This window comes from Dermochelys coriacea, chromosome 7, assembly GCF_009764565.3.
Source record: "Dermochelys coriacea isolate rDerCor1 chromosome 7, rDerCor1.pri.v4, whole genome shotgun sequence".
NCBI classification, from domain to species: Eukaryota; Metazoa; Chordata; order Testudines; family Dermochelyidae; genus Dermochelys; species Dermochelys coriacea.
In genome coordinates, this window is record NC_050074.1 from 35,070,247 (window position 1) to 35,090,747 (window position 20,501).

At 43.9% G+C, this 20,501-nt stretch overlaps 1 protein-coding gene and 1 long non-coding RNA gene across 2 annotated transcripts; both read right to left on the reverse strand.

Annotated features, from left to right (window-relative positions):
- Window positions 1-471: 471 nt before the first annotated feature.
- Window positions 472-10,801, reverse strand: LOC122461118. The gene is made up of 6 exons (XR_006282859.1): window positions 9,954-10,801; window positions 7,822-7,969; window positions 7,288-7,395; window positions 5,864-5,916; window positions 3,492-3,562; window positions 472-1,104 (listed from the first exon to the last, which is right to left on the reverse strand). It is a non-coding gene; the product is annotated as an uncharacterized LOC122461118 (long non-coding RNA).
- A 3,154-nt stretch (window positions 10,802-13,955) lies between these two features.
- BARX1 (BARX homeobox 1) lies at window positions 13,956-19,939 on the reverse strand. Its single transcript, XM_038411000.2, has 4 exons — window positions 19,703-19,939; window positions 15,869-16,157; window positions 15,392-15,476; window positions 13,956-14,689 (listed from the first exon to the last, which is right to left on the reverse strand). The coding sequence occupies exons 1-4, from the start codon at window positions 19,905-19,907 to the stop codon at window positions 14,525-14,527; spliced, it is 744 nt and encodes a 247-aa protein (XP_038266928.2). The 5' UTR covers window positions 19,908-19,939; the 3' UTR covers window positions 13,956-14,524.
- Between the last annotated feature and the right edge of the window lie 562 nt (window positions 19,940-20,501).

Here is a 20,501-nt window from a genome sequence, read left to right on the forward strand (position 1 = left end):
TCAGCATGTCATATTAACCTGTAGTGTAACTCTAGGCCCTGTCCTATCTAAGGCACTAATCAAATGTTGGTAATATTCCTGGACAGGAGAATAAGCAACACACAATGTGAGCTTTCATATATTTTTCCCCCACTGTTGGCATAGCTTAGTCTTGCCTCCAGGTAAAAAAATATTTTTTTACATTTCACTGAACAAATGTGTGTTTAACTTAGGAGGAAAAGATTCTCACAGATTCAAACTTCTTTTTCTGAAATTTAAAAAAAAAAAAAACATATTTGGGGAAAAAATGGTTGTGATGCTCATATACCTGGAATTCCACTATGTTCATCCATCCTTACGAAACATGTCTTTAGCAAACTTAACGTCATGAAAATGAGGTCATGTGTGTATCAAGGCCCCTGTATCACTCATGCAAGAGATCTATACAATTAAAATATTTAATGATACACAATACAATTTTCATAATATTGCTTTTAAAATGCTGTGCTTTATTGACAGGAAATATTCTTCAAAGCAAACATAATTGATAATATATTCTTCTATCCAACCATCTGTTTCTTTGGTGTACTACGAAAGTCCTCTATGATGTTTCCTAAATATCTGATTCTGTATGTTTTGTAAGAGACAGTTCAGCAACTCTGAAGATGAACAGAGGAGAAAGACTGACTTGCATGCATACAGCTTAAGTGTTTGCACTAAGGAAAACAATAGCATTATGTATGAATATAGAATGCATACTGCCCTGGAGGATCATTCCTCCATCCTCCAAGTCCTTCCGCTTGAGACAGCATTCAACCATCTGCTGCAAAGGGAAGTGCTGCAATTTATGGCAATTGTGTCGGCAAACCAGATTCATCACATTGCACATGCGTTTACTGTCCTCCTGTTGTGATCAGTTTTCATGTGCCCAAGGCTGCTGACTCCCTATCTTCTGCTGCTGGTGCCTCTGTAAGCTTCTTGATTGATGAGACAAGGGACACTCTGGATCTTTACATGCCAAGATGAGAATCAGTCTCAATCTCTCCTGCCACTTCTCACCACCAATCGCAGAAGACCAATGAATACTCTTCACTCCTCCATTGCATCAAAATGCTGCAAGGGGCACTGAAGAAAAATAAAGCAGTAGAGAATGTGAACCTGTAGTACACTAGATTATAACCCTGAGATACTCTATGAGCAACCCCGAGAGACTGACGAGCAAATGACGAAAGTAATGCAGTCCTTAAAACAAGGACAATACAAGTCCATTAAAGGCAGAATAGATAGAGAGAGAAAACTTGCATGCTTGTGCCTATATCGGTCCAAGAATCATTCTTTGGTGTGCAGTGAACCCCTTGTAATGCTGCCAAGGTCATACAGAGCAAGGTTGATCTGCTAAGGACCAGTTAGAGCCATACATCTTAAAGGGAATAACTATAAGTTACACAAAAATTCAAACTTCCCATACAGTGGCACAGTGCTTGTACAGATGACACCCGAGCCCTGCCACCCCAGGCAGCAAGGCCAAAGCCAAAGCCTGAGCCCCATTGCCCCAGGCAGAGGGCCTGTAACCTGAGCCTCGCTGCCCAGGGTTAAAGCCCTTGGACTTTGGCCCTGGGCCCCAGCAAGTCTAATGCCAGCCCAGGAAACCCCCATTAAAATGGGGTCAAAACCCACTGTGGGTTCAGAACCCAAAGTTTGAGAACTGCTGCGCTAATTCATCATCTTTGTTCCATCTTCTTTATCCTAACTGGACATACACCAACATCTTGTACAATTGATACAGCTAACAAAGTGTCAAATTCTCCACTTTTCCTATAATGCAGAGTAATGCCATTAGACTTTAAATCTGTCAGCCCCAGGGAATTACTTTGTACTTATACTGTTGTACTACTGCAGAATCGGGCTCATGATTCCGCAAAGATGCTTACCATTTTCCAGGAGAAAGAAAAATATTTCAGGAAGCTTGAAGAAGAAAGTCACTTCACTCCCCCCACCCTTTTATGTTTTTAAATATATAAACAAAAGCATCACAAAAATCTAAGATCCAGAAGGGTACTTTCTCTTCTAATTTACAGAGTGTAACCCCATTCAATCCTAGGCTCAGAGAGGCACACAGAGCACAAATAGCGATAGAGGGCTTCAAAAGAACTACAGTTATTTTGATTTTTAATAACAGGCTTATCAGTCTAGCAGAAAAGGGTATAATATGATGCAGTGATTGGAAACTGAAGCTAGACAAATTTGTATTGGAAATAAGATGTACATTTTGAAGAGTGAGGATAATTAACTATTGGAACAATTTACCAAGTGTTGTGGTGGATTCTCCATCACTGACAATTTTTAAATCAGGATCGGATATTTTTCTAAAAGATCTGCTCGAGGAATTATTTTGTGGATAGTCTATGGTCTGTGTAATACAGGAGATCAGACTAGATGATCACAGTGGTCCTTCTGACCTTGGAATTTATTAATCTGATAGTAGGAAGAAAAACTCACCTATTTTAATACTAAACAGTAGAGCTCAAATATATTAAAAACATGAACTTCAAGAGCCAGTTTCTAGTTTGCCTTTCTGTGTACATGAGAAAAGAAGTGCCCAAGAGGAGGCCTGAAGGTTGCATCTCTAGTCTGGCTCCCCACAACACATGAAAGGGGAAGTTGTAAGAGATATGTTGCAAATCTTTCACACCCTGATCTACGGAGAAGCAGTTTTGGGCAGGTTATAGTGGTCTTGGATGCTTTCATATGACCACTGCCTTCCTCTATGCATATTGCTCCTACTCTTGGTAGGAACAGTTTGCACAAGTAGCTGTGTGAAGGTATACAGGGTAATATATATTGGTAATACCAAAGCCATAATATTTCAAGTGCAGCATTTGTTTTCACCCATGCAGGGTAAAGCTCAGAATTTGATATCCAAAGTTTTCTCCTACCAGAGAAGAAATTAAAAAGATTAGGACTATACTGTTTAGGAAGTAAGGCCCAGATCCTCAAAAGTATTTCGGCACCTAACTCATATTAAAATCAATGAGAGAGACAGACAGACCTAAATACCTTTGAGGATCTGGGACAAGGTGGCAAATAAGAGGGGGCATGATAGGGGACTGGAAGAATAGTATAAAGAAAGTCACTTGAGATCTCCTATTTAACCTCTTCCATAATGCTAGACCCAAGGGCAGAGCTTAATTTGAGTCGAGGCTTGCCAGGGCTGAGCCTTGACACCTCTAAGCTTGGTAGTTCATAGCCCCAACACCTCTGGGCTTGCCGCATCAGTTACATGTCACTCAGCTGCTGGAGGAACTTTCTGAGCCCCACCACCTAATTGCTTGAGCCCTGGCACCACTTTCATTATAAATTAAGTACTGCCCAAGGGACACCCACTGAAGTGGAAAGACAACAAATGTAAAGCTAATAAAGGATTTAAAAAAAAAAAACATATGCAATTAACCCTGATGAATTCTTTGAAACTAAGAGCCTGGCAGCAATCACAAAAAGGAATGAACATTCACCTGCCTGAGCCAAAGCCCAGTGAAGTCCATGGAAAGACTCCCTTTGGCCTTAATGGGGTTTGCATCTAGCCCTATATGAACAACAACATCCAGAATTACATCAGATGAGATTCAAATGTATAAGGGATATAAATTCTCCTGCATCAAGGCACAAGGCAGTCACACTAAGTGCCCAGAATTAGGAAGGTACTTCCCCTATGGGAAAGTTCCTATCTAACTGGAGTTTCTTGCATCCTTTAAAAATTTAGGGTGAACTCCTAGTTCCAGTTAAACCAGTGGAAGTTTTGCCATTGGCTTCAATGGGCCCAGGATTGCACCCTTCTACTTGTCACTGTTGGTGACAATATATTGGACTAGAAGGACCATTGCTCTGACCCAGCATGGTAATTCCCATGTTCTTTCAATACACTAGCGAGAACCCCAAACAAATGCAACACAAGATTCCATTTTGTTTATTTCATGATGATGTTTCATTTGTATTACCATGGTGCTTACGAGCCCTAGTCATGGATCAGTACCCATTGTGCTAGGGTCCAAGATTTGAAGATACTTTCATGCTATCATCTAATTTCTACATAATCATGGATAGAGATGGCCAAACTCTGCCTTGACATATATCCCATGCAAAGGTGTAAGATGGAAGAATTTTGCCCCAAATTTTACAAAAAAAAAAATATTGGGGTATAATCTGACTAATCTGGAAAACTGACTTTGGTGAGGGTCACTGTGGGCAAAATTTGGCCCCAATGGGCCACTCCTTGGCCTTTTGGGGAAAGTCAAGCATAGACACCAACTCTGTGGGTGCTCCAGGGCTGGAGCATCCATGGGTTTAAAACAATGTGGGTGCTGAGCAACTCCCCTGCTCTACCCCACCCCAACGCTTCCTGCCCGCCCGCAGGTCATCACCTCTCCCTCCCTCCCCGTGCCTCCTGCCTGCTGTAATCAGCTGTATCGCAGCATGCAGGAGGGTGGGAGGGAGGGGAAGGAACGGGAACATGGCATGCTCAGAGGAGGGGGCAGAACGAGGTGGGGGGGAGCAAGGACAGGAAGGGCATGGGGCCTTGGGGGAAGGGTGGAGTCGGGAGGGACCTGGGGCAGAGCCAGGTCTCAAATAACACCCAACACCTTGGAAAGTTGGCACCTGTGAAGTCAAGTGCCATTGAGAAGCAAAGTCAGGAAAGTAACAGAAATACTTCTCTGATGGGTTGTATTTACTGAGGAACAACCTATCCTAAATTCTCAATTACTGAGGGACAAGCTACACTCATTGCTATATTTGCTTTCCACAAGCTACTCTTAATATAACCTTTTATGGAGTGATGTACCCAAATATTTGGATGGTAATATCTAAACTATATCATTACATTTATTAACCTAAATTTAGGTTTTGCAGATATTTAAATATTGCAGATTATGTACCATGACTGAAACCAAATTTTGTCCTTTTGGCGAATTTAAGCATTATACCAGACATACAAATGTTCTTTCCTTAACCTGTGTATTAGATAACAAACAGATTTAAAAAAAAATTATTAAAGCTAATGTTAATTACCTGACATAGCCTATCCTTCACAAAGAGGGACTTGGTGATCTATTAATATTGAGCCTCTTAATTACATTTTAGCCATGACCTAATTAACATTCTAATATGGGAAGAACACTTTACTTCTGGTGCTTATCCAGCCTTCAATACACAGCTCTCTTGGTTACAAACAAGATATTTGACTTGAACCAGATATTAAAGCAGTGCAATCCCCAGATGTGGAAGCAGCCATACTAGTATAAACATGCTTGTCGCTGCCCAGTATCTTATTCACTTCCAGGAAAGCGAATAAATTATCCCAGGATAAGGCACCTTTATACCAATATAACTACATCCACACTGTGGGTTGTACCAGTATAACTATGTGTTTTTAAAAAAGAATATCAAACCCTAACCAAAACAGTTATATCAGTACAAAAAGCTGTGTTCAGAGCAGGCCTGTTGTAGTTCTAAGCTTCTAATCTGGTTGGTACCTAAAACATATGTGAAACTCGTGGAGGATAGTAGGGAAGCGGACCATGAGCCTGTTTGTAAGTGTACTTAGAGGGCCTTTCCAAAATACACTTGAAAGTAACGTTTTACCAATAATTCCATGGCTTGTCTTTGTTTTTACCAACAGGCAGTAGAATATCTTCCCAATGCAGCAGCTTAAACACATGCCTAAACCAGCTCTCAGCTATTGCACTGGTGGAACCAAGAGCAGAATATGGCTGGTCCTGAGTAAAAGTAGTCATGGAAATAAAATTTGTTTCCTTTCAATGTGTAAGCCAGTCAAAAGAAAAATAACTTGCCCCAGAAACATAAGCACTTTACCAAAAAGTCAACTTACCAAATGCATCGTCAACTTCTTTACAGACCTTTCATGTGAGTAAAGGGAGTTTGCTAGCATGAGTAAAAAAGATTCAGAGAATTAGACAGTACACAGCACATATTTACTCTGTGCTGTAAACAACTCCTTCCAAAATTAAAATTCTTCTAGGCAAGTAGTTTAATGGCCTCAATGTTTAGGGTAATTGATCTTTGCTTTAAAGAGCTTTGCATGCTGCTTGAGACACTGTTTCATTCAGAACTTGTTTACATCACCAAATATACTTCAGGATGTCTGTTTACAAACAACATGAGCACATCTCAGTCATGCCTCTTAACCTGGTGACTGGAGTGAATCTGGGGAGAGTGCAGTGTCCGGGATTGGTTCTTTGGGCTCTGATATGTCTCCATGTGACCTGACCGGGCAATGTCCTGGTTTGGCTGATAATCTGGGGTTTAATCACTTCCTACCACAGAGGGGCTAGAAAGCTCAGTGATTCACCTCACCAGATTTCTTGGTTCTACTTCTCTCAGGTGGGAGATGTTTTGAGGCTGGCAGAGCTGCCAGCTGCTTCCCTAGCCCAGAGAAAGGAGTCAACCATGTGGAAGTGTCCCTATGGTACTTTACTGGCCCACTCCCAGCCCAGCTGAATGGTCCAGGAGTCTTACTGCCATTGTCAGACTGCTCCCATGGCTGTGCAGCAGGACCTTCCGGGGAGAGTCTCCAGCAGCTAGAATGCTAGGGCAATAGAATGCTAGGGCAATGGAGACATTGGCACAAGTATCTTCTGGGATGAGTCAGCCAAGGAAAGAAGCTGGTCCTCAGCTCCACCTCAGCCCACAAATCCCATGGTTTCTGAATACTCTGGTGCCCCTGGGGAGGGATGTACATGGGGGAACAAGAAGCAAGGAGGGGTGGTACAAAATCCCAGAATGATGGACGCGCGCGCACACACACACACACTCCATCCTGCAGAGTGAATGGCCTGACCTTTGGTATGGGGCTTTTGTTGTAAGCATAAGGTTGCCACACATTGGTTTGAAATAAGTGCATTCATTCACAACAAACTTTAGCCCCAGCAACAATACTGGGAGATTGTGTTGTCAGGAGCATGGTTTGTTTGAATAAAATAACTGGGATAAGCAGAAAGAGAAAGCTCCTTGGATTTTTGTTTTGCTCTTTAAGCCAAAAACATCCTGTACTTATGAACACATGAATTATCATTTATATTGCAGTAGAGTTCCCAGCCATATTCCCTCTTGCAGAGCCTGGGGTAGATTCCATCCCTTGTTAAAGGGGCACTTTCCAAGACCAGCCATGAAAATAATATAGAATATAATAATATAACATAAGCCTGATTTTCTCCCTCACAGCCCTGAATAAAGGTAGAACAACCATTTTCAAATAATGTCTTTATGGCATGTGAATAATCGGCACTTGTTCACCACTTACACCAAAAATATAAAATGTATGCAGTGTTGTTGTAGCCCTACTGGTCCCAGAATATTAAAGCGTCAAGGTGGGTGAGATAATATCTTTTTCTGGACAAACTTCTGCTGGAGAGAGAGACACAAGCTTCAGGTCCGGGAAGAAAAGCTCTGTGTAGCTTGAAAGCTTGCCTGTCTCACCAGCAGAAGTTTGTCCAATAAAAGTTATTGCCTCACCCACCCTGTGTCTCAGATATATAAATGAAATATACATTGTTCTGTAGATCCTAGTTATAACTAATGATTAGCTATTTCCAAATCTCTGTTTAACCTCTACCATGGACATAGATTTAATACAATCACAATCTATTCATGCTTTAATGCACTAGTTCCTTTTACATTTTCCCAGCATGATAATGAGCTGCTGGTTGCCAATATACTGAAAATAGATTTTGTCATTGTTTTATAACCGAGCTTCCCCTTGCAAGTACAAACTAGTTACCGTAGGGCAGGCAAAATCGAAAGAGAGACAGTGTTCTGTCTTACACCCACAGGCCTAGTCTCAGCCACTCAGAGTGGAGGAAAGGTGTATAGTAATTGTCAGCGACTGAAATATGCAAATCCCTGTATTCTGACTGGTCACTGCTCTCAGAACTCTCCCATCCAGATCATGTGGAGTTCTACAGGGTTTCAGCTTTTCCTGTAATTTAAATACAAAGGATCTAATTATTGCTCAAAATATGTAACTAGACTAATAATATTATTTATTTTATTAATATAATAACAACAACAACGAATTTGCTTCCTGTTTACTCAGCAATCACCGTCCTGGGCTTGCAAATACCTCCTCACTCATCCTTGGAGTTTATTTAATCCGGGGATACAGATATAGCTTTATCAACAGGAAGCAAACGCAAGCTATCGTCTAAATACACACACACACACACACACACACACACACACGAGAGCGGGGAATTCTCCTACACCTTCAGATCAGGTCTTCGACTGGCCATATTTGCAAGCTAAATCCAGGCACAAACAGCAAAGCGCTCTCCTCCCAGGAACGTCTTAACATTTTGCAAAACGAGCAACCCATGCGGAAATACGATAGCTCGAGGTAAATGTGTCAAAAAATAGATTGCTTTAATGAAACCTCACGTTAGTTCTGAGGAAAGACTACACAGGAAGCCAAAAGTTACAAGTTGTAAAAATGACTGACACATCAAGATTGGTTACATCATTGGTCTCAAGTAGAGCCAGTCAACATTTTATGCAAGAAAAGAGGGGTTGGGGGGGTGAGAGAGAGAAAGAAAAATGACCTTTAAAAGTGATTTTCCTTCACGAAAAATAGTCCATATTGTCGATTTTTTTCATGATCAAACCATGCCTTTTTACTATTTTTAAACCTTATTAAAGTGTTTCATACACTGGAAACTGGGTTTTCAGCAAATTAACGTTTTATAGTGATTTTGATAATGTTTTCGTTTTTTAAAAAAATCATGAAAACAGAAAGACAAAAGAGAGTCCGTTTCAGACACTTCCGAAGTCAACATCATTTTTTTTTTTTGAAAGTGAAAATACGGTTTGATTATTCCACCGGCTCCAGTCTCGAGTTCTGACCTTATTGCAGGACCAGGCGCTGGACGCTACTTGGCATTCTTGTCCCTGTAACCAAGTGGCTTGCTTTCTTGTATTACCAATAGTTTAGGAGCCAGATCCTGTCTGTCCTGACAAAGGAAAAAACCCCACTGACCTTGCAGGGAGTTCTGCCTAAAGATTCAGACATTAAGTGGAATACATACATGTCCTCCTTGCTAGGGACACGGAGTTATCTGGGATTAGAATTATTCCGGACAGATCCATAACTAGCTGGCAGAGCCTTCAAACACAGACCGCAGTTTCTTCTCGCGAAACTAAGCGCCCGATCCTGCAATCCTGAGAGTTTTCCCACTAACTTTTTTGGGGGGGGGGGGGAAGAGGCTAAACCCTTCATGTTCATTTCTGTAGTTAGCTCCAAAGGTACAATGGGTGAACTAGGAAGCCACCAATAAGACTTTCGCCCGAATGAGGAGTATTGGACCAGAGACTTGCAAACTGAATCTAATCCTATCCTGCGGCGTATATATCAGGACACCACGCATTGTACTATTTACCTGTCTCACACGACTGATCTTACCTCCCCCACCTTGTCTCTCACGTGACTGGGATGGAAGACTCTTTATAACATTTATACAGTAATTTACGTTTGCAAAGTGCTCTGTAAATATTACGAATGTGCATCCGTGTAACTGTGTTATTGTAACATTATTAGTCCAATGGGAAGAGTTTAATTTCGCTTACTACTAAATCACAAGAGATCAAACCAGGCACAGAAATATAACTGATACATAAATAAGATCCGCTAACACATTATTTTTAATAAAAAAAAAAGAGGGGGGAAGAGAACGGAGATTAAAATACCAATTCAAGCCACAAACAGGACGTGGTAATGTTTTGCAAAATGATCGGCACAGAGACTTTTCTAACCCAGCGAGGGGAAGCTGCACAGGTGTTTGAACGCCCCGCTTCCGCGCCTGGACAGCTGTCTGCTGCGGAACTTTCCCCAGCCGGCCCCTCTGAGCTCTGCGCCCAGACCCGGATCTCGCGGCTGTTCCCCGCAGGCAGCCCGGAAAGGCGCTACTTACCGCAGAGCTGCCCGTCACGCTGCGGCAGAGGCTGGATTCTCGGCCGGTCGAACAAGTGCAAGTCTACCGCCTGCGCCTCTTCTCGTTCCCCCGAGCCGGTCCTGCTCCTTGTGAATGCTGTAGGGCTGGAAGCTGGGAGTGTGAGTCAGGGCCTGAGTTACTCCGGACAGGCGGTTCTGCTTGCTTGCTTGCTTGCTTGCTTGCTTTTTTTTTCTCCCTCCCCCTTCCTGGGGATTGCTTTTTACTCAGTTATTTAATTGGGTTACTAATTACTCACTTAATTGGGAGAGGCTGGCCAATAAAATTAAAATCAATCAATCTTTGCTGCAGGAGGTCAGCCACGGCAGCCATCCATAGCCCTGATCTCCTTCATCTGTGATGCCACCCAGGGAGGGAGACACGTGGCCAAGGTGTTCACAACCGCAGACAGCATCGCTCCCTGCAGCGCATTGGGGATCGCGACCGCCTGCCATAAGCAGAATTGTAGCGGTGATTGGCACGCTGCAAAGCCCTACACTCCGCCTCTGCCCGATCAGCCCGATTTAAATGATCCATGTTCTCAAGGCACCCATTTGGGACATGGATCCTGCAAGCCCGGCTCTGCAGAACCTGATCGGCAGGCACCAGGCCACGCTTGTAATGCCAGACAGTCCAAAATAAATCAGCTAATTCAATCCACTAATAATCATGCAAACAATCTATTGAACGGAGTTGGGTCCCGCGCAATCAGTGGGGCCCGCTCTCGGTTTCAAGAGCAGCAGGCTCGGGCTCCTGACCTGTTTTGCTCTGTCCCCAGAATTAAATTAAAACCTAGGGTGAAATGAATATGATTCCCCCTCCCCTTCGTGCCCACTCTGGAAGGCAGCGAAAGGCCGGGTCCAGCAGCGGATGGTCTCTGCCTGTCTCACCACGCTCCAGCTGGGAATCAGATATTCAGACTGGCTGGCTGATTATTTTTCCCGTCCACAATTTAGAGACCTTCTTTTGAACAGATCAGATGTCATCGGATATTGACAACATCTTTCCCCCCTACAGGGAAGGATGCTTCCAAGTATAATGCGCAGAAAATTTCACACCGAAATAGTTCATATTTCTATACAGCACACCTTCGGAGAAGAAAATGACTGCCCTCATTTCCGTCTGGCCCAGGTGGGGAGGAAGGAATTAAGATGCTTTAAGAGGTCTTCAGAACAAATGTTCTCTTTGCTCTGTCTGCTAGACCAGCAGTTTATTTCCTGCGGTATTATTGTTTTTTAAAGAAGGGACAATTGCATGTTTCCGCAGCTACGCTATGATTTGATAACTCAATAGGAAAAAAAAGTACATTCTGTATTCAAACAGGCAGGATCTCACGCTATCCTGCTATTCATCTCAGCAGTTAACAAAACAGTCCCCGTAACATAGCCCTGGCACGGAATCATTGACTATATATATTACATGCAATAGATGAAATATTAAGATTCTCGCAGCCCGTGACATTTACGAGTTGAGACTGGAACGGAGCTGGGGGGAGCTATAATTCACTGAAATGAGTTCAGCAGAGCCAACAGCTCTCTCCGAGCGCTATCACCGAAACACCTAATCACTTTTCAAGCTTGCTTCGTCCTTTCCATATTCCACCTCGGTAGAATTAATAGCTGGCGGAGATATGGAAGGACGCGATGGGCAGCCAGGGTCCCCAGGCGGCGGAAACCGGTGTCGCTCCGTTGATTTCAGAGTTAAACTGATGTACACCAGCTGAGAATGTAGGCAGAGGAGTCTGTAACTGACAGCTCCAAGAGTCGGAGGGGCAGAGGGCAGGTTGTGGGCACAGACCACCTGGATGGAGGCATCATGAAAAATCCCTAGCGCACAACCCTTCCCGCCCCCGCCGACACCTCTAATTCCCATAGCTCATCTTAATGGGGGGGGGGAGGATTCAGACAAGCCAAAATCCTTCACCAGCCCACGAAACTATTCTCTTACAACGAGCGAACCTAGGACCCGTGGCGTTTCCATCCACCCATTTACCTGAGACACCCTATTTCCTAAACATCATAATCGGCCCCAGACTCTTCTCTTTTAATGTGCGATTAAGGGTCAGCCTCGGGGAGGGGGGGGGTTCCTATTTGGGGTTTCCTGAATATTTTTCTCTCTCCTTATTTTGAGTAATCGCTTCTGTTGCCCGAAAAGGGCTCAGCCGACAGAGCAGCATCCGAATTTGTGAGCGCTCTGTGTAGATAGTACCATGGGATGCGGATTGAACGTGGAGATATTCCACTGAGCATTTCCGAAATTGTTAGACACAGACAGCAGAGAGGGCCGGTCTGCTTTCTACAGACAGTGGGCCCGAGCCTGCAGTACCAGCCCCGAAATTTAAGACAAAACAAATAGCACCGTGTGTAAAGTATCGTCGTGTTACCCGCAACGGATTTTTTTTTAATTGTATTTATTTATTTTATTTATTTTATTTTTTGCAAAAAACTTCCACTGCCGCACAGCGGTAAAACCGTGCTGGGGTTAAAGCGGAGGGATCGAACACGCGGTTAGGAGTCACTGAGGGCCCCCTCCGGATTGTGAAGCGTGGGTGATTCGCTACTTCCCGGAGGCATCCTCTACGTAACTCTGGGTTTGTGACGTCTCGCTTTTGAACATTGCAGGGTGCTGGATCTGTGTGTAACTTCTCGGCAGTTGGAGGGCCCCGTTCGTCTCGTTTGGTTTACGCGGTTTCACTGCCGATTTCTCTTGCTCGGTACTTCTCATATTAACGGGCAGAGCAAGAGAGAAACCTGTTATCGAGAGAACTTTCTTCGACGCAACTGTTAATGTGAATATTTCATACTGAATTCTGTAGAATCACAGAATATCAGGGTTGGAAGGGACCTCAGGAGATCATCTAGTCCAACCCCCTGCTCAAAGCAGGGCCAATCCCCAATTTTTGCCCCAAATCCCTAAATGGCCCCCTAAGGGATTGAACTCACAACCCTGGGTTTAGCAAGCCAATGCTCAAACCCTTTCAGTATATTTTCCATGGTTTCGATTTTTTTGGTCTTAGTGTTTACCGGATACAAGGGAAAATACCACCGGTTAAAAACTTTTAAACCGCTTAATTTCTCCTTAGAGGAAGTATGGTGTGTGGTTACATGTCTCTAGTTAAAACGTAGCTATTTAAATATATAAATATAAGGGCAAACAGTTACATGTTCCAGGGTGTTGCTCAGAGTAATTTAAGATCCAATTCGGTCTATAGTTTCAGCATTTTCTTATGGACCCAGTCTTTTATACTGCATTAAAGTTGATGGGGGATCGGACATTATATGAAATTTAGGCAACACACAATAATATGGCATAGAGGAAATTAGTGTTGGTTTTCTGTAGGCAGTCCAGATAACGATTTGCTTATTACTAAACCAAACCATTTGTAATATTCATTTTGTGCCATTTAGGGAGAATCATCGGCTTCGAAAGCTTGTATATTTTAAATTATTTGGTGGTCTTTTAAAAAGTGACAAGATAGCTAGGCTATCCACTTTCACGTATTACCACACGAAACTTTGTTTCGCCTCTAATTTAAGTCAAAACAGCATTTAACATATTTGCTGTGCAGACATATCACTTTTTACTTGCTAACAGAAGTTGTACGCTAAGCAATCAGTGAAATATATATAAAAAAGCAATGCGTGAAATATACTAAGTATGGACCAAGATGAGGGAAGTTGGGCCGAGTAAAGATTTAAGGATTGTGCCCCTTACTAGTGAAAATGAATACGGTATCACAAATGGAAAAAATAAAGCCACAAGAATACAGTATGTCTCTGGAACAGAGTTGTGTATCTTCTGTTTCGTTTTGATCTGTCAATTAACTTGTATTTGAATAGCTAACAGGAAAACTGCTTCTACTAAGACACAAACACATTACCTTACTGAAAGTAACTGCTCATAAAATACTTTATTGAAATAAAGTAAATATCTTGCATTAACTGATCATAAAATGCAGTTTTCGGATAACTTGGGGCACCACAGGATTGTAGACAGCAAGTAAGGCTTAAGATAACAGTAACAATCTCCTCCTGACCCTTTCAGGTTGTCATACAAAATACAACAATCTTCTATCTCAGAGCTCCCAAGCCGATACAGAGAAAGACAAACGGGTGTGTTTTTCCTTATGTACATGGGGGGGAGGGGCGGGGAAGAAAAAGAGAGGGAAAGGAATCAACCAAATATTAAATACAACGGAAATCAAATGGTAATAATAATCCACTAACCATTTGTCACCCATCTTCTTCCACCTTGCATCTTCTTGTGGAACAGAACGCTGCACGGGCCTTGTCTAGTTATCCTGCTCCTCATTCCACATTGTGGAAACTAGGTTTTAAAATAGAAGGGAGTGCATGAGGCCTAACAAATGCATGGCACACAAGTCTACGGATCAGTCCAAACTGCTGCGGATGGTGTGTTTCTCATAGTTAATCCAGTCTTTTAAATGTTCAGGTCTCGTTAGCGAAGGCACTTGATCGATGCTGCTTTGTAAGTCTTTGTGCTGTCTGCCACGCTAACGAGGCATCCTTGATTTTTTTTTTCTTTTTCCTTTTTTATTCCTCCTGGTTGACTTCACAGGGCGAGTTTAGGCTTTCCGCTTGTTTCTCTGCTTCCTTGGCTCGCTCCTGCTCTGTAAGTTGCTCGCTGGTTGGGATGGAGTTTTTCTTCGGGCGGCCTTTAGGTTTGGTAGGGGATTCAAGGCCCCCACCTTGTAATACCTGAAAACCAAAGGATATTCCAGAATAAAACCACGCTTAAAGGTGCCTGATACAAGGACTTTGTCCTATTGTGAAAGCTATAGACTGGCCGATACTACACTAAAAATTATAACGAGAATCAAAACTATATTCTATGTCTCCAGTATTTCAACACCAGGTCTGGGAGGCAGCCAACTAGAACAGCTTACAGATGGCTTGAATCATGACCTGGGTTGCATTTACTGCTTTTAACGGATCTTTACCTCTATAGATCACCTCCCTCAGCCCTTGGTCCTGAATATCCTGGGGGGGGGGGGGAGAGAGGACATATCCTCAAATCCCCGGAGCAGACTTGGCTATTGGTTTCTTTCCCTGTCTTCCTGTGCTCCTCTATGTTGTGCCTTTGTGCATTTTTACATTTTGCATTTTTACAAGCTCTTCTGCTGTTCATGATAGATACCCCCTTCTGCCATAGCCAGCCGGGCTGGGTTTGCAGGCCTTTGTCACCAACAACGTAGAAAAGGGAGAGAATCTATATACGAACAATGAGCAAATCAGGGAACACAAAGAGAGATGTTAGATTCGAAGAGCGAATAATCTAAACCCCTTTTCCAATTCCGGCAAGTGCCTAAAGTTCCCTGATGCAACCAGCTATCGGCCAGCAACTAACTTCTATGCGGGGGGAGCCCGAGGCTTTACAGACAGATAAGTAAACACACTTACTATTTTCTTCCATTTCATTCGCCTATTTTGGTACCACGTTTTCACCTGAAGTTGACTGAGACCCAGGGACTCTGCCAGGTCTATTCTGCAAGGCGAGAGAAGACACACGTACTGCCATCAGAAAACCACCCACTTGCCAGGCAAAACCCCACTGCTCGGATAAATCCCATACATCGCTCCGCTCCCTTCCCCCCTTGGTCCGTATTGTTCCTTAAGGAAGGATTGGGACTATCGGGCGTTCCCAGCCCTCTTTCCCCACCCCCACCAAGTTTCTGTTCAGCAGATATCTGAACTGGGGGGGGGGTGACCTATGGGCTGGGGCCAGGACCGCTTAGTCCCCCTGTTGCCCAGCCGTGGAGTCTGGGGACAGGTAACCAAGCCCGGCTGGCCCTGAGGCTGTAGGGCAGAACGGGTCTTATGGTTGGGAACCCTCTACCCCCCACCCACCCGCGGCAGCGGCTCCTGGCCCGCCCTCACCTGTCTGGCGTGGAGAGGTATTTCTGTTTCTCGAAGCGCTTCTCCAGCCCCATCAGCTGCAGCTCTGTGAACACAGTGCGGCTCCGGCGCCCTTTCTTGGCTTTGCTGCCCTGCTCCGGGGGTCCCGGCTCCAGCTTCCCCCGGAGGTGCAGCTCCAGCGGGAGGTGAGGGGATCCCGAGCCGCCCTGCAGCCCCGAACCTGCAGCCAACAGGGCCGAACCCAGGCCGGAGCAACCCAGGGGGGCCAGGGGGAATTTGAACACCGCCGCCTGCTCAGCCTTCAGCACCGCTGCGGAGAGAAAGACACGGTGAGAGCGTGCAGGAGCCCTTGGCACGTATCTAGCGCTGGCTCAGCTTCCCCAGATCGCCGCATGGCTGTTGGCGTGTTTCAGATACTCCGTGCCCATGTCCCAAGCCACCCCAGCCAGGCCCTACGACAGCTGAGAGGCCCCGGGCACCGCTTGGGAAAAAAGGAATAATAGGGTCAGATGGAAAAATGAAGGAAATGTGGAGTCCCGCAGGGAAAGCCGGATGGAGTTTAGTGGGGGGAAATGGGTTACTTGCTGAGCTCTGTGTGTGGATCCAAAGACACGAATACGACAAGCATTTAACATTACCATCCAGCGCTTTTTTTAATTTCATTTTTCAAACGAGTCTAACCTTCATCAGTGAGGGGGAAAAATCAAGCTGGGAATACTTTATACGTCAAAGCGATCAGACTGTCAGGTTTTCTTAACTTCAGCGTTGTATTTCTGTCTCTCTTAAACATCTCCAGTAAAGAAACAACATGAACGTTATTGTTGGGGGGGGGGGGGGAATGAGTAAAATGCAGCACAACTAAGGAAAGGGGGAAAGATTAAAATATTTCTAATTAGGAGAATGAAATGTTCACAGATCTCTTAAACCTAAGTCTATTTAAAAAAAAAAGGTAGCCAATATTCTTCAGCCTAGTATATTATGTTATGTATATTATATTATGTATATTTCTTAATGTTTGATTTTTTCCCGTTCAGTAAATATCTTGCTGTAATATAAAAATCCCAGATCCAAATATGATCGAATTGTTATTATGTAAATGTATTTTTAAGTTTGAGATAGCCGTTGATAATTAATAGTTTTGGATTTACAAGTGGGTATAACTTAAAATAATTTAAAAGCACTAGTATATGATAGTACCTAATAAAGGTCTTAGTTCTTGGCCATAGAATAAATAATCAATATAATAGAATAAGATAGAGTACATGGACAGGAGTTTATAGCACTGGCACTGATATATATATACATAATTTTAGTCCAAAGTCCCCGTATAGTTATATAATATTTTCGTTCTTTGCGTTTTCATTCATGCTAACAAAATATTAATTTTAATAACCATCCAGAATACTGGCACATTTTGCATGTAAAGCAATATGCTATAGAACAAAACAGAAAGAGTTTATTCTAATTTAAATTCACAAACAAACCCATCGTTAAATGTATTACTGAATCACAATCAAAACATTCAGGTCTAACCTTTCTCGATCCAAAATACTGTAGTAATGCCTAACAAATTATTTTTGAATTGGCGATACTTCTTCTCTGAACCACGTATTTAGTTTCAACTCTCTTATTTGAAGTATAAAATCAAATTGACAAATGACCTCCTGGAAGTTTAGTTTGCTAATAGCAGGCTAAGAAACTATATAAACTTACAGTTCAAGCATCCCTCCCCGGAGCCCCCCACATGCCCCGCACAAGTAGGAAGTCCTTTTCCTATTAATCTTGAGGAGGAAACAGCAAAAGACCTGGCTCAACGCATATGCAGAATTAGCTTGGAAATAATGAATAATTCATTCAGTATATTACAAAGCTTTGATGGGGGAGGAAATAAAAGGACGGTATGCTGCACTCGCTAGAGCGATTTAAATTAAAACACAAACCAATGATCTTTAACTGCCTCAGACAGCAAGGAAACTACAGGGACAATCAGGAAAAAAATTTTTTAAAAGGCTTTTCCAACTCCCTCTCCCGGGCCTAAATATAAATTGTGTTGCAGAAGCAAGAACTTTTATTACCCCAATTTAGGATCCGACCCTGCTCTTCCTGAAGTCAATGGGAGTTTTGCCATAATAATTTATAACATTATTATACTTGGTTTAGTATTTTAAAGGAGCATTGAGTTCGGCCGGTCTGTAAAAACCATTCCTTCCATAGAAAGAACAGGAGGACTTGTGGCACCTTAAGAGACTAACAAATTTATTTGAGCATAAGCTTTCCTGAGCTACAGCCCACTTCATTGGATGCAACGATCCCTCCATAAAGCAATTGTTACTCTGATTCTTTATGCAAAGGGACTGTGTTATGGGAAACAATAAACTGTGTTCTTTGTATTTGATTCTTTTTTCTATGATAAAGAAAGATTTGGTTATACATAAAGGTAGCTTTGGAAAGAACAATTTTCAAATGGACAGTTTTCAAATTCAGAAGCCATAAATGGTTTGCTTATTGTGCCTGTAATATATTAGTAACATATTACATATGTCTAGATATATATGTTACACTCTATATATTACGCTATATGTGCACACACATATGAGTAATGTTCTATGTAGTACATTACTAAATACAAATAAAAGTTCTATATTTGTCTGTCTACAACGTTCTATATTTGTCTCTCTTCCATACAATACAATCATAATATCACTATTTAGGGTCCAATCCCTTACTCTGTACACAAATACAACTTTCATTATCTTCCAGAGGCTTTTTCTCTAAATAGGATGGGACCCATAATACAGCTTTCATAAGGCCCAAGCTTTTAGGCCTATGCTGAATTTAAATCGAGTTAAGGCCTTCAGTGTCAAAAGGCAGAGAGCCTGTCTGAAATACTTACAAACTGCTTACTCACTGTAATAACCCAATCGTTATTTTAATGTGTAGTGAATGATATGAGGTTCATTCTGAAAATAACCTTGACAAGTAAAGTGAAAAAGAATTGGTGCAATTCTTGGCGGGGAAAAGATTAGAAATGCCACATACTATTTTGAAAGTTTTTGTTTTGTTTTCCTCTTGTAATTACAGTGTGTAGTTTACCAGACTAGGATTCCACCCTGCGCAGAAGGGAAAAAAAGTTTTTCCCAACTGAAAGTAAGCAAATCAAATGAGAAGGAAACAGGCTGTTCCTTTTGATGAGCCCAATAAAAATCAGTTATAGGAGAAAAATGCAGCTCAAACACTTGGGAGAAAGGGAAAGAACAGAGTTTGTTTCATGCCAGTTATGTATAGGCTGTTTAGATGTGTGAGAAACCGGCTTCTGTTAGAATCCTGTTCGGAAAAAAAATCTTGTTATTTTGAATCATCCTTTCTGGGTGTGTGTGAAATATTTGCTTGGCTGTGGCCTAAACTTCTGGCATGAAACCCCATGAAATGGGATCGTCCTAGTGGCATATAAACACAGATCCGTTTGTGTCTTAGATGTGAAGGGATCTATCCACCGAACTCGGCCACTGAACGGATCCCTGAATATAGAGAGCTGCTTCGTGTTTCCACGCCGATCCCAGCTCCTCTGTGCAGTCGCCCTTTGCCATCAGGCACGCTGACAAGGGAAGAAGGGGCTAAGCCTCTTACCGTCTGGGACGACCCCTGCCATCCCCGGGACCTGCCCTGCGCCGGGAGCTCAGCTGGTTCCCCGGGGAGGGAGCTAATGCACGGGACTGTCACTCTGGGCAGAGCGCGCCCCGGTCCTCCCCCTGCACCTAGTCTGGCAGCCGCTGCAGGGCGGATGCGGACGGAGGCTGCTCCCCGGCCTGTGTGTGGGGGGGGGGAGCGGGAGGCTAGCGAGGCCGCGGGACGTACCTAGGTGGTTGTGATAGGGTCGGGCTGAGAGCAGCGCTTGCACCCCGAACTTGAGGAGCTCTCCGGCCGGCGCCGAAACCTTGGAGTCGGGGTGATCCGTCAGGATTTCCTCGATCATAAAACTCCGGTAGCGATGCGAGCGGTGGTCAGGAAAGGCTTCCGCGGGGAAATAATGCCCGGCTCCCAGGTCCAGGGGATGCTGCATCCTTCCCGCTGCGTGCGAGGCCCCAGGCCAGACCCCAGGGACGCCCCCAGCCCCTTTCCTCCGGGAGGCGCCGGCTCTCTGCGCCGCGGGCTGCACAGATCCTGCCGGGCTCTCCCTAGAGCAGCCCTCCGCCTGGTGCCTCTGGAAGGGCGCCCAGGGACCCCGGGCAGGCTTTGTCCATTCTCCCTCCTGGGGTTTGGCTGTCCAAGCGCGCAGCTGCCCCGCAGCTCTGGTAGCCTTTCCCCTTCGGAGGGGCTCGAGGGGCCAGCGCTCGGCGTGTGCTTGCCCCGACCACTCCCCCTTCCTTCCCCACGGCACCGAGTGGCTGAAGATCTCCTTAAGGAGTGAGCCCAGGCTGGAAAAGTTACAACCTCATGCTGCACGAGGCACGTCATAGGAGAGCTCTTTCTCCGCCCCAGGACTGAAGACAGCAGCCTATTATATTCCCGACCTGAGGCTGGGACTGTAGGAGCTGGACTGGGGTGGGGGGAGGAGAGGGAGGGGGAAAGAAGGGGGCGCTTAGCACCTGGAAACGAAAGGTTAGGGAAGAGCGTCTATCCTGTGCCATTTAAAGCAAATTAGCCTTTATATTTT

Coding starts and splice junctions, on each gene's coding strand:
- BARX1 (XM_038411000.2), bottom strand. CDS start 19,907: ATGCAGCATCCCCTGGACCTGGGAGCCGGGCATTATTTCCCCGCGGAA. Junction 16,158..19,702: donor ACCCTATCACAACCACCTAG/GTACGTCCCGCG, acceptor TTCTCTCCGCAG/CGGTGCTGAAGGCTGAGCAG. Junction 15,477..15,868: donor TACCTCTCCACGCCAGACAG/GTGAGGGCGGGC, acceptor CTCGCCTTGCAG/AATAGACCTGGCAGAGTCCC.